The 14,175-nt window shown below is 40.5% G+C and overlaps 2 protein-coding genes across 8 annotated transcripts in view; one reads left to right on the top strand and one right to left on the bottom strand.

The window, feature by feature from the left end:
* LOC134225142 (serum factor response D-like) overlaps positions 1-14,175 on the bottom strand; it is a 692,637-nt gene that overhangs the window by 114,149 nt on the left and 564,313 nt on the right. For all 7 annotated transcript variants that reach the window (XM_062704985.1, XM_062705024.1, XM_062704993.1 and 4 more), the window contains one exon: positions 11,773-11,866. In XM_062704985.1, coding sequence (XP_062560969.1) covers positions 11,773-11,866 — 94 coding nt within the window. The remainder of the gene's footprint in view (positions 1-11,772; positions 11,867-14,175) is intronic.
* LOC134214626 (uncharacterized) lies at positions 2,407-4,002 on the top strand. The gene is made up of 2 exons (XM_062693951.1): positions 2,407-2,442; positions 3,408-4,002. Exon 2 carries the CDS (start codon positions 3,436-3,438, stop codon positions 4,000-4,002), a length of 567 nt encoding a protein of 188 aa, XP_062549935.1. The 5' UTR covers positions 2,407-2,442; positions 3,408-3,435.

Raw genomic sequence — 14,175 nt, 5'->3', positions numbered from 1 at the left:
GGAGGTTTTTGGATTGTTAGTGTTGAAGGTTTAACAGTAGGAATCGTTCTGGTAGAACGTGAAACACAGAAAGAACTAAGAAAGAAATACAAAGTAGGAAAGGGACGAGCCTGGAATTGAACCCACGACCTCCTGCTTATAAGGCAGAAGCGGTAGCCACTAGACCACCGAGCTCGTCATAAGATTGATTCAGGATTGAAGATATAATTTTGCTTCGAAACCCCGGACGCTTCGAAATCCGGACACCTTTCGAGTTTTCCGTTATTTTAATGCTTTAAATATATTTAAACTAATTGTAAAATATCGACATATTTTTTATAGTATTTTTCATGTGTTCATATCACAGTAGGCATTGTTAATAGTATTAAATATTTATGTGCATGTCAATCAGCCTGAGGGTTCCTCCCAACTTTAGCACTAGTGTTGAGAATTACAAGTCGTTACAAACTCCAAACTTCGTTAAAGTGCCATCAAGTCACTAGAATTTATTGAAATGGGCAAACAGGTATGTAGCAAAGTTTTCTGATAGTTAGAAATATTGAAGCGCACCAGGAAACAGTTTTTGTGTGTGAAACTCGGTTTGCCCGGTTTTGAAATCAACTTCAGCGAATGCTTCAAATGCCGGACGTAGTTACAAAGTTTCATAGTATGTTGTTATTTTAGAATGTTAGACAAGCTTAGACCAAGTATTTTCAAGAAATTGTCCAGAATGTTGTTTCAATGGTAAATGAAGGCGTCCTACTTCGGCTGGCTGGCCGCTTCGAAATATCAAAAAGTACACTCGAAGGCCGAGTGAAGGGTCGATATAAGCAACAACTTTTTGGAGCTCTAGCGATTTTGTTGGAAAAAGAAACCCGTATTGTAAACTTTATAATTAACAAGGTCAAAACCGGTCATCCCGTTGGTGAAAAAAAACCGGTCATCCCGTTGGTCAAAAAGGCAAGGGTGGCGGAGGTCGCTTAGAGCATTGGCAAAGAAGCTGTTTTCAAAAATGGGATACCATTTCGAGGTTTTGTGTATCTATAATAAATGAATTTTTATTACAGTACTACAGTCAAACCTCCTTGAGTCGATATGGAAGGGACCATCGACTCATAGAAATATCGACACGTGGAGTAGAAAATCCTTGGAAAGCTGTTTGAAGGGACCATCACAGTAACCAAGAAAATAATTTTTAATATGGCATAATTTGCCTCCATGAGTCGATATCGAGTCATAGAACATCGACTCATGGAGGTTTGACTGTATAGATTGACAATTCTTAAAGATGAATTGCCCGATTCATGAAACGTAATCCAGAGCAGTCTAGAAGAACGACGAATAATCTATCAAAAGGTGGTGTTGTTACCGTATTAGATGTGAAGAAATGGTTCAATGGAATAAAGGAATATCTCGAAAAACAAGATAATATTCATATCTTGAATGAATCACAGAGGCATTTAATATGGATGAAAGTGCATTTGTTTGGTTCCTAATCTAGCTTCTAGCTCTGAAAGGTGTGAAAAATGTTCAATCTATATCAGCAAATAGTGAACGGGAAAACTAAACCGTACTTATGGCAGCATATGCAGGTTTGAATCTTGCACCGCCATTAATATTATTTCTATACAAATTCCGTTTACCAAGTGTATCCCGTTTTTGGGGAGTTGGAAATTTTTCTGGATGTTTTTTTACTGTTTTACGATTCTGGATGTTTTTTACTGTCTTTTATTTTTCGATTTTATTTCGAAAGTGTTCCACCCTTAGGCCGTGAAACAAAATACATGGATTTCCTATATTGCTGTTTGTGGATGGTCACACTTCCCGCGCTTCATTGGTACGTTATGTAAGTTTCTTCTCCAATCCAATCCTCTCCAAAGTAGGGGTTTTCTTGATTCGACAACGCCCGGTAGCCATTCGACCAACGACCTACTAATTTCAGATTTAAAATTTACTATCCTTTTATTGTTGGGGCGTAGAGCCACTGAGTGAAAATGAGTAGAGCTTTTATGGTATACCCCTGATTAGTAAACTATTCGCATCTTGTAGGTTGGCTAAGATGCATCTTTTCCCAGTCCGGCAAAATTGAAATAATAAAACCCATCAACTTTCCAGGATTATCAGTCGAAATTTCTCCTGGCTGCATAAAGCCACTATTTACAATGCATCAGAACTGCAAAGCAGACGTTCCGACTCGGTCCGAGGTGTCAGGTCCCATGTTACAGAAACGACAGATATCATTTTGAACCTGGCGAATATTTCCGGCAGTATCCGGTTATAAGGCCAGTAAAGATGCAAAGAGCTCTCTTATTAAGCTACTGTGAGGTGTATATCAGACTGTGTATGATCACCGTCTTACCCCTTGTATACATCAGTTGCTCTATAAGGTTGGTAGCGCCGTAAAGCAGACAACGATCGTCACAACGTTGGACGATCGTCATTGTGTGAAAACATCCAGACGAGGTAAGTCACATTTGTCGTCGGGCCGATTCTCCATACCAGGCGATTTGTTGTGCATTATGCAAAATGGCTGCTCTTCATTATGCCGCGTCTAGATAATTGCCTGGACAGATTCCACATTTGGCGATCCTGCCAGGAGATCAGCATAATTATAATCGTGCCTAAAATGATGCATGAAATCGCTTGGTGTGAAGAAACAAAAATTACAAAAAAGAAAAAGAAAAAAGTGTTTGAAAACGGTGTCGGAATGCTTTCCTAAAAAAAGTATTCAAAACTGTGGTAAGGCAAACCACTTTGTTAGTGCCTTGGAAACTTTAAGCTTTTAATAAATACTGCTATTTGATTATTGTAGTGGTAATGAAAACCATTACCATAAACATGTGGTAAAGAAAACCACATATAATAAAATAAAATGGCGAGTTGGGACAACCGCCATCTTTGATATCTGTGGTGTGTAATGAAAACTACCCAGATTTTATTAGTGGTAAAGAAAACCATTTGGTAAAGAAAACCAACTGAAAATAAAAATGGCGCGTCGGGACAACCGCCCTCATTGATATCTGCGGTGTGTAATGAAAACTACCCAGATTTAATTAGTGGTAAAGAAAACCATTTGGTAAAGAAAACCAACTGAAAATAAAAATGGCGCGTCGGGACAACCGCCCTCATTGATATCTGCGGTGTGTAATGAAAACTACCCAGATTTTATTAGTGGTAAAGAAAACCATTTGGTAAAGAAAACCAACTGAAAATAAAAATGGCGCGTCGGGACAACCGCCCTCATTGATATCTGCGGTGTGTAATGAAAACTACCCAGAACGGAACATCCGCCAAATTTTACAGCTGTGGTACGTAATTAAAACTGCCAGATGATTATTAAAAGAAAACAAGCTTTTATTTTGAAAACGAAAAAAATGTTGAAAAGAGCCCTCAAACTAAGAACTGTCTTCTTGGTATTATGTTTACAGATATTCGAAGCGATCGAAAGATTACAAAATGTCCGAAGGAAGATACGTGCGATTGAACCGCTTTAATGGTGGTAGTAGTGAAGAAGAAGAGTGTGCGACGACCGAGTGTTTGGAGGTAGGGAGGTTTGTTCGCGCTCCAGTTGTTCATGATGTCGACAGCGAGTATGAAGACCAAAATGATGGAGACCAGCAATACGACCCCCACCGGATTGAAACTGATACTAACTATGAAAACAACGCTTTGAAGAAGCAAGTCGCTGACATGGAGAAGAAGATCGCGGACCTGTCAGCTGAAGTTAAAAGTTCCCGGGAGCGTGATATCAGCAGAAATGATGCAGAGGAAAGTTGGAACAGCTTTCGCAATGGGCGATCGTCTCAGGCAGAGGGACATATCCCATCTATACGCTGGGACCAAATGAAGCCATTTCCAAAAAACGTCGCCGCAAATAAAATGTGGGAAGAATGGTCAAAATATATAGAAAACTTCGAAATCGCTGCATCGTTGTCCAATGCTATTGACCCCACGCGGCGATCGCAACTACTTTTCATTCGATGGGCGAGGAAATGCAGGGAATCGTTCGTGCTGCTAAATTAAGACCGAATTTGAACAGTGAAAACTGCTACGCAGACTTCATAAGAAACATCGAAGAACATCTAAGGTCCATGACCGACACCGCAGCGGAGCATGAAGCATTTTCGTCTATGCAGCAAGAGAAAGGAGAGACTGTGGTCGGTTTTCACGCCAGACTTATGCAGAAGGTGCGTCTATGCCGGTATAGTTCGTGTGACCAGGAGCGATTCGTGCGTGCTCAACTGCTCAAAGGTATGGCGAATCGCGAATTGGCTAGAACAGCGCGAACGTTTGGCCACGAGACGAACTTCATCGTGCAATCAGCAACGCGGGATGAAGCCTATCAAACGGAAACTATCCATGCAAGCCGATCGTATGATCAAACGGTCAACTATGTACGTAGTAATGTACAGGCCTCACGTAATGCTCCATTCAAGCGCAGAAGCGGATTCGATCATGCTGGAAGTCCACGAAACAAGCAGTCTCGTTTCGATAAGAACTTTCGTAGTAGTCGACGAGAGCTGTGCTCGAGATGCAACAGGTGGGCACATCGCAATCGTCCATGTCCGGCGGCGAAGTTGAAGTGTAATAAATGCGGTAAACTTGGCCATTTTGCTGTAGTTTGCAGAGATAAGCGTGTACGAGTTCTCGAAGCTACCAGTCCCGTTCGTAATGCAAAATCTGAAGCAAGAGAGGAGGTAAATTGATTATTCTGATTTCATTGATTTTTTTTTAATGTCTAAACAAAAATTTTGAAATACATCAACTTTGGCGACTAAATAAAACTTATTTTGTTCGACTTTTCTGTTACATTCTGAACAGCTGAATGCTCTAACCCTTGAAGATGTGTTGGTCGAATGCCGGCTGGGATCGTCTGCCCCCATTAAATTTCTCATTGATTCGGGTGCGGATGTCAACGTCGTTGGTGGAGACGATTGGAGTAAATTAAAAAAACAATATGTATCAGGATCAGCTAAGCTGGAACCCAAAGCAACGCCTTTGGATAGAGGATTACGAGCGTATGGTACCGGAAAGCCTTTAAAGATAGATTTTGCCTTCAGAGATCAAGTACAAGAGAAGAGTTCCGCACATTTTGTGACAGCCGATTTTTTAGTGGTCACGGATGGGAAGCGATCTTTGCTAGGCAGATCGACGGCAAATGATCTGAGGCTCCTTCTCGTAGGAACGCAGATTAACATTTGTGAGGTCACTTCAAACGATTATTTTCCAAAAATGCCCGGCGTGAAAATCAACTTTAGCATCGATCCTAGTATCCCACCTTCACGAAACGCTTACTATAACATTCCAGCTGCTTACCGGGAAGGCGCGCGGCAGCGACTGATGGAAATGGAAGCAAGCGGAATCATTGAAAGAGTTACGACGGCCCCGCAGTGGATAAGCGGAATGTCTGCGGTGGCAAAAGGCAAGGATGACTTCAGATTGGTAGTTAATATGAGAGCCCCGAATAAAGCCATCAAGCGTGAGTACTTCCGCTTACCGCTTGTAGACGAAATGAAGGTAAAATTACACGGAGCCAAATATTTCACTAAGCTGGACTTGAAAAATGCTTACTACCATCTCGAGCTCAGTGAGGAGTCCCGAGATTTGACGACGTTTCTAGCGGAGAATGCAATGTTCCGTTTTACGCGATTAATGTTTGGGGTAAATTGTGCCCCAGAGATTTTTCAGCGTGAAATGTGTCGAATCCTTGAGAAGGTAGAAAAGAAAAATTATTTATATAGACGACATTCTACTTTTCGAGGACACTTTAGAGGAGCTACAAAGAAATGTAAATCAGGTGCTTGAAATCTTGCGAGCAAACAATCTAACGCTCAATACCAACAAGTGTGAATATGATAAAACTCAAATTACGTTCCTCGGTCATATGCTTGATAAAGATGGATTCCATATTGAAGACGCAAAAGTCAGTGCTATACGGAAATTCCGGAAACCTACCACAGTTTCCGAACTACGGAGCTTCCTAGGCCTTGCATCGTACGTGAGCCCCTACATACGGAATTTCGCTGAGATTTCTAATCCTCTTTGGTCTACAGTGGGAGTGAAACAATGGTACTGGGGTGAACGTCAGGAAAAATCATTTAACGATCTGAAGAAAGAAATAATTCGTTGCACTGTTGCCCTGGGTTATTTCGCAGAGAATGAGGATACTGTGCTTTACACAGATGCATCGCCGAACGCACTAGGTGCAGTTTTGGTCCAGGAGAGCGCTGGCAAGAATCCTCGGGTCATCAGTTTTGCATCCAAAGCATTAACGGAGACAGAGAAAAAATATGCTCAAAATCAACGGGAAGCCCTTGCCGCGGTCTGGGCCGTTGAGCATTTTTCTTATTTCTTATTGGGACGCCATTTTACATTGAGAACCGATGCCACAGGAGTGGCATTCATAATGAACCGATCTCGCGAAAATACGAAAAGAGCGTTAACTAGAGCGGACGGCTGGGCGCTTAGATTAAGCCCCTATAACTATACCATTGAGTATGTCAAAGGGAATGATAATATAGCAGATCCATCTTCGCGTTTGTATCAAGGAAGCGACAAACCTTTCGACGAGACATCAAGTCCTTGGGAAATAGCTCATCTTGAGGCCAACATCAAAAATTTCTTGACTGAGGAGGAAATCAAGCGGTGTACTGAGAGTGATAAAATACTACAGCAGGTCATTGAAGCGATGGACTCGGGCGATTGGCCAAAACATCTATGGAAGTTTCAAGCAGTGTCAGATGACCTATCTACGAAGAATGGTTTGCTAATAAAACTCGGATGCGTCGTAATACCGGAGCAGTTGCGCCAGAGGACATTAGAAGTAGCTCACAAGGGTCATCCGTTAGCGGCCAAGCTGAAAAGTATTTTAAGAGAACGCGTTTGGTGGCCTGGGATGGCTACAGACGCAGAGAATTGGGTAAAATCGTGTGAGATCTGTGCCATCAATGGTAGACCGGAAAAACCAACCCCGATGCAACGTATGTTTGCCCCGAGAACAGTGTGGGAGACGGTTACCATTAATAAATCGAGGAAATGTAACCATAGATGAGCAGTTATTAAACGCGAGAGATATGAAGGCAAAGCTACAATCGAAAGAAGCTGAAGATATTCGACGGTGCGCTAAGCCGAGTCAAATTCGTCCTGGTGACATCGTTATAGTGGAACGACAATCAAAAGCTAAGGGTGAAACGAGATTTGATAGAACTCGTCACACTGTGGTACATGAGAATAATGGGAGCTTACTTCTAAGCGATGAAGATGGTCGTCTGGTACGGCGTCACGTCACTCAAACTAAACGGGTGCATCAATGGACAAACTCGGAATCAAAATCAGCAGCAGAAAGGGAAGATAACACCACTGATGTCACGGTTTCTGTTCGACCGTCAAGACTAAAAAGAGCGCCGACACACTTGTCTGACTACGTAAGACAAATCGAAATGAACTAAGTGACAAATAATTGATAAGGACAAAATAAATAAACACCGTTGTTTTTTTTTCTTCAGTTGAATTTAAAAAAAAATAAAATAAAAAAAAATACTCACAAATTTATTTTGGTATTAAGAATGTTTTTCGCATACGCAAAATTCCTTTTCCCATTATTGCTCTCGCTGCCGAGCCTCCGGAAGATGGCTCTGTCGAACATTTAGGGGTGAAAATCTTGTCAGTCCAGGGCCAAAGTCGTGAGCTGATTGCATATTTCCACTCTCTCTGCAAGGTAATTTGCACATCACTGGATTGCCGAATACCGGTTACTCCATGCACCATCGCTCTTCTGGGTTGCATTACGTCGACGGGACGTTTCGTCTTTTCGTATTCCGGTGATCACAAAAAAAAAAAAAACTTGTGTTTCTTCGTCACTATCAGCATCGTCGACGTACGTATCCAGCAACAGGTACATGCTGGGTTAGCATCCGGGCACTTTACACAGCAAGTGGCGACGATTCCTCCGCTTGTTTTTTTCGTTTTCTTCAAATATTTGAAAAGACGATTGCACGAATCAAAAAACTTTATACAAAAAAGATGTACACATTGCCCTCATAAGAATCTATTCGTATTCAAACACGGGTAAAAATAAATGTAAACAATGCTCTCATATGGTGTCAAATGACGTCATGATGCAACAGTCAGAAAGATGTCAAAGTACGACACGCCGTCAGTTGGCCACCTGTCAGTGAAAAATGGAAACTGGAGTCCAGAATAAAGCCTCATACACGTAGAAAAGAAAGTAGTCGTTTTGCTTAATTAATAAATACATATTTTGATATTTATCAATATTATTCCAAATTTTGCACCATCTTCGACCCAAGCAAAAAAAAAAAAAGTTATCACAACAGAATGTGTTTTACTGTTTCTTTATATACGGGGTCTTATGTCTTTATAAGAAATCGCAGGAAAGGAAGTGTTTTAAGGGATGTGGCATCAATGCAAGGATAATGTTTCGTTATTGATTTTGGATAATTTAGCCATAGAATGCTCGAGATAAAAACTCGAGCGTTGAAGCACTTGGAGTATTTTTTTCTTTGGAGAAGAGGGAGAATGTGAGGTGTATATCAGACTGTGTATGATCACCGTCTTACCCCTTGTATACATCAGTTGCTCTATAAGGTTGGTAGCGCCGTAAAGCAGACAACGATCGTCACAACGTTGGACGATCGTCATTGTGTGAAAACATCCAGACGAGGTAAGTCACATTTGTCGTCGGGCCGATTCTCCATACCAGGCGATTTGTTGTGCATTATGCAAAATGGCTGCTCTTCATTATGCCGCGTCTAGATAATTGCCTGGACAGATTCCACAGCTACAAAAGCTTTTCGGTTACTAAAACATTGGGAATTATAAATCTCTTATTTTACTTAGTAAGAAAGGGGGCCCAAATGGGTCTCGCCAAGGGCGCTTTGAGTCCACGCTACGGCTCAGGGTACACCACAAAGGTGCTTAGGTGTCCTGCTTTGATTTAGAAAGGATCTCTAAAGAAACATTTTAAACATTCGGGTAGAAATTCTAGCAAAAAAAACGTAATGTGAATTATGTCTAAATAGCATCAAGTTAGAACTAGATTTTCCCCAGATTGCGGATAGATTTTTTTTAATTCGGTTGTAAACAACTCTTCTTTCGTAGTCCGAATCGCAAAGATTTGGTTTTGCCTATTTTTTGTTTTCAGCAGTGCATAAACAGAACGAAGGCTGAACTGTATTTCACCAAGAATTCGGATAGCATATGGCTTTATTTGAAACTCCAAATAGAATGCCCTCTGGTATAGGAAAATGACATCTTGAAACTGCCTTTAAATAAAGTGATCATCATCACTTTGAACATTATACAATGATTATGGAATTGTGAGCTTCCTTTTGTGACTGATTTTCCAAACTATGTTTTATACATTTTTTACAAAGATAAATAATGTTTAAAAACTTTTTTTGACATATGTTAGATGCGATATAAAATATGAGCTCAATGACTTTTAAAAACGTTAGTTCATTTGTTTTTATGCATGCCAAGTAGACTCTCAAAATCAAATGAAATCGATGACAGTATATTTATGCCAATAATGGCTTGGTTTTTGTCTTATCTTTCTACTTCCCCTCTCCATAAATTTATCTCCAATAAAACACGAAGGAAATGATTATATGAAAACGACATCACTTCTCGTGCACTATCTACGTTCACCATCGAGAACAAAGCCCGTAGATGACCTTTGAACTTTCCCATGGATGACACTTGATCCACGCACACACACACACTTGACCCCGGTTATCGTTTGCTTTCAAGGACCACACGTGCCCCCCTCTCAAAAGCTACCAATAGCTGATCAACACGAGGTTATGTGAGAGAACGCAAAAAGGCCACCCCGTGCCCATCTCCCCTGGAATTGAATTCATAATTTCTATCGCACTGGACAGAATCAATATGCTAATGATACTTTTCCTTCCCATTTCTCAACGGGGAGTAGTGCCCGGCGTGCCATCGAACGGTGCCTGTTTGTTTACAAAACAAACTACGCACGTTCGCTAGTCGGTAGGTGCAATGCAAGTCAGCGCCTCAGCGGGAAGTTTACGGAATAGGTTGTAGTTTTACTACGTAGTGTGACTTGTGTTGTGACTATTTTTAGCCTCGCAACAGACGTCGTCGACGTCGAGGGCAAACGGTAGCTGTCAAGTTTGTAAACATCATCTGACTTTCCAACTGAGGAGAACAAGATGAGACTAAGATGGATGGATGGGACTGTTCTAAATACGTAAGAAGGACCAGGAGGGTGTTTTAATGAATTCTCGAGGTTATGCGGGTTCGGCTTACGACGTATTCGGTCTTTGACATTGGGCTATCGAACGTTGTCCAAGGTACAACAATAAAAAAATCAATATTTTTACACTGGCACTGTTTTCACTACAATAATTTCGAATGATGCATTCATCCATAAATTCAGATAATTTGCAACATTGCTTTTAACTCAGTGTAGCAAATTTGTTTTGTTGACGATATACCTTCCTATCAAAACCTTTTTTAAGAAATGTGAAAGATTTTTTTTCACTACGTTTTGAAATTTCAGCGAAATTTTAAACAACATCGATTATTATTACTAAAATAACACAAAATGGTAATTTGCAACATATAAATGCACATAATTTCTACACACAAGTTTATGCTAAAGGTGTTAATGTCACTTTGGTTTTGGAATTAGACAAAAGTCATACAAATATCAAATTAATTCACTATGCTCGTAATAGCAATATTTTGCAAGCTATCAAAACTGGTCAACAGCATTTTGACCGGCGCAATATTGAATTGTTGTTCATGGAAAACAACCGCCGAACTTAAAGGACGCAAGCGTCCAAATGCAAATCATACAAACAATTTCCGCATCATCATTAATTAACCACAACAGTTCGCAGAACTTTTGCGCTCTATTTGATGACGGACACATCAGTCCGCTGATCGGACTGGGTTGTCCAAACAAGTTGTTTATTATGCCGCCAAGACTCCTCGGAGGAGTGAATTAATGATGGGTCATTTTTAAATTTGCCGATCGAGCCTCCCGTTTGTCGGCGGGTGGGTTGATTGGATCCAAAAATAGCTGCGCCGAAATTGAATCGCTCTTCAGGAAACGAGATTATTCGATGGGTCTAATTATAATTTGGAATTGTCATGCTGTCAGCAACGTACCCATTGAGTGGTTTATTTGTTTGCATTAGCAAACGTAAATATAGAAGTTAGATCTGATAGACATGCAAAAGGTTTCGAAAAGGTGATGTTGACACTCCAATTGATTTTTATGTCCTCAACAAAGCATGGTCGCCTTCTGACAGTAGCCATGAGAATGAAATGAGGCTTTGTGAATAAAAAGTGAACTTTTTCAGACTTGTCAATCACATCTATTCTAGAATAAGAAACATTTTAGCAACAGCCTTAAAAAATAGTTACGCTGCACTTTCGTTAAAAAAAATCTTAACATGAGAGCCGTTCCACGTTCCACGTGGAAGCAAAACGACATTTTCCGTATCAAATCGCTTCATTCCGTATGACGAAACGTTACCGTTTCGTAATTTCTGCACCTTTGCTGTGGAACCGTGGCGCCTTACCTTACCTTGTTGTGACGTGTATTGCCAAGGGTCAGCCTTATCAGCGCGCGTTGACGACGACGCGTCGGACGCCCAATCTTAGCCGATGATTATGGCTACAAATCGTTCTCGCTAGCCGTCCGATGATGATAATAATCGCTCGCCAAAATAACACAGCTCTGTTTATGGAAATTTGCGTCGGCCATTTGGCCGTTGGATGATCGTCGTAACTTACCTGATTGTGACTGCTACTAAAACTATGATGAGGCCCACGAGGAGCATGGCAATGACAACTCCACATACCATATACAGGACATCGTTGGGAGCATCTGGAAGAAAAGGGAAAGGGAAATGGCAAATCAGTATCGCAATCAGAAGCGAAATCTGTTGGAAGGCTTTAGGTGATAGCAATGAGTGATCTAATAGTGTTACTTGGAATGATGTGATTGACTTTGATTAAATAAAGATTCATTATTTGTCTATTTGGCTTGACCATTCCACCAGACCATGCATGGTATTGACTATTGACACTGACGGCAAAGAATATTATGCAAAGAAACCTACCAACGCCGATAACGCTTACTGCTTCTATGAATTCGTTATCATCATTCGTCATCTTAGAACTCTTTATAAGGTTCTGCTGAATGGTTGTCGACGAGTTAGGCGTCTTTTCGCCTTCCGACGTTCCTCGTTACATTATTCATTATATTTATTCGAAGTCAGCCCTGGTGAAACAATAGACCTGTGTAGGGGCTCATCAAATCCACTCACCCAACGGATTTTGGCAGTAGAGCAGGGTATTAACTCGAAATTAAAGTTATTTTGCGTTAATTTCATTTTGACCCGCTCAAACGTTAGATTTTCTTAGGAGAGTTCATTTTGCGTTGCTCTATTAGTGGCGTAGCCAGAAAATTGGTCTGGGGAGGGTTTTCTGAACATTTTTAATTTGAGAGGGTTCGAAAAAAAAATTATTCTAAAAAAATTTCCTTGGGGAGTGGGGGGAGGAGACAACTTTTTTTTTATTTGACAAATTTATACAAGAATAAACGGATTCCGACACTGTTACGTAAAAAAACCCTTGTCCCCAGCAACAAATAAGCGAGAACGAGGCGTCGGTGGTCGGTGGGGACTGCTTCTCTCATTCTGTTCTGATCGCTCTTGTATCAGCTTGCCATAAGCTTGTTTCGCGACACAAATTCACATTTCTGTAACTGAAACTAATACGAAGGCTGACAGAAAGTGACAGCTAGCAAGCAGTTGTATATTGACTTTATTTCACCAACCCATCAAAGTAAGCACTATTCTATGCTGCATCAAAGAATCGACCCATCATCTAGCTAGCAAACCCACACCCAATCATCGAACTTGTCATCGTCTGGTTCGCCTCCCGCTCATATATGCAACTAGCTCCTCTCATGCAAGTAAGTTCTCCGCTTCGTCAAATGAGACTCAAGTCCGAAACATCTCTGCTCTTTCAAACACGTTTAAATATGTGTCATTGCCGATCATGGAGAAACATTATCGTGTTCTTAAATCTGTACTGCTATCAACAGCTAAGAAGATGTAGCTGAAGCGAACCAAAGAATTTCTACCAATCAGCGATGTTGAACTTTCTTACACGTCTTTTACCAAATATTCTATCGGATATCGTGCTTATAGCAGATCCATCACTCCCATTCGAAACACTGGTCCAATCGAATAAATCTTGAACGCTGAAAACTGATTTGAAAATCTGAAAATTGACGCTGAAAAATCGATTTGATACGATAAAAATAAATAAAAATCGGACCTAACCAACCCAGCTTGCAGGACACAGTGTTAGAATTGTTGGTGTCAGGAAAAATCAAGTCAGGTATCACACAATCTTTAATTGTAAACATCACATACAATCGAAGAACAATTGATACACAGAATTTCACTAGAAACACAATTCAGGATTTTATCAAATAGTTCATCGTTTACTCTGTTGAAAATATGATTAGAGTTTGCAAAGTTTGGTAGTTCGAAGGTCGGATTCTATCCTAAGGTCCGTAGGTTCTTTTGTTTGGAACGCCGACTTAAGGCAGATCCTCAGCTAAAACAAGCATACATAGGATTTATCATTTCTTCATTTCTTCATTTAGTATTATCTTCATCGGACTGTACAGTCTGAATGAAGTCTTATGGTGAAAAGCCATGTTGAGCGACTTCCCATGTAGCTAACTCAATATGACAAAAAAAAAACTCCACGTCTTTTCAACAACATTACAAGATAAGACAGAAAATAAAAACAATACAAAACATTTGGCGTACGGAATACATACATTCACTTATCATTAATAAAATATTTAATCCTAGGAAGTCCATGTAGTTTATCTGATTCATCGCATCTCGTCTCGTCCCGTCATTGATAAAGTTCGAGGCATTTGAAAAAAAAAACAAAGGTAGGAAAATTCTCCACTATTGAGGTCTTGAAGTCTATGTTTGAAGGTTGTAGCAGTTGTGTTGAAGTCGAAGAGCTCGTAAAATTGTTGAAGCTCATTGAAGCATAAACCTAAGCGAAACACGAGTGATAGGGATGGGATCCCTTGATAGTTTTCAATGTTTTGCTTATCGTTCTTCTTATGCACTGGAAACATTACGGAAATTTTCCATGATG

Source organism: Armigeres subalbatus, chromosome 1, assembly GCF_024139115.2.
Source record: "Armigeres subalbatus isolate Guangzhou_Male chromosome 1, GZ_Asu_2, whole genome shotgun sequence".
NCBI lineage: Eukaryota > Metazoa > Arthropoda > Insecta > Diptera > Culicidae > Armigeres > Armigeres subalbatus.
The sequence above is the reverse complement of the archived record's forward strand: the minus strand, read 5'-3'. Positions and strand labels throughout refer to the sequence as shown.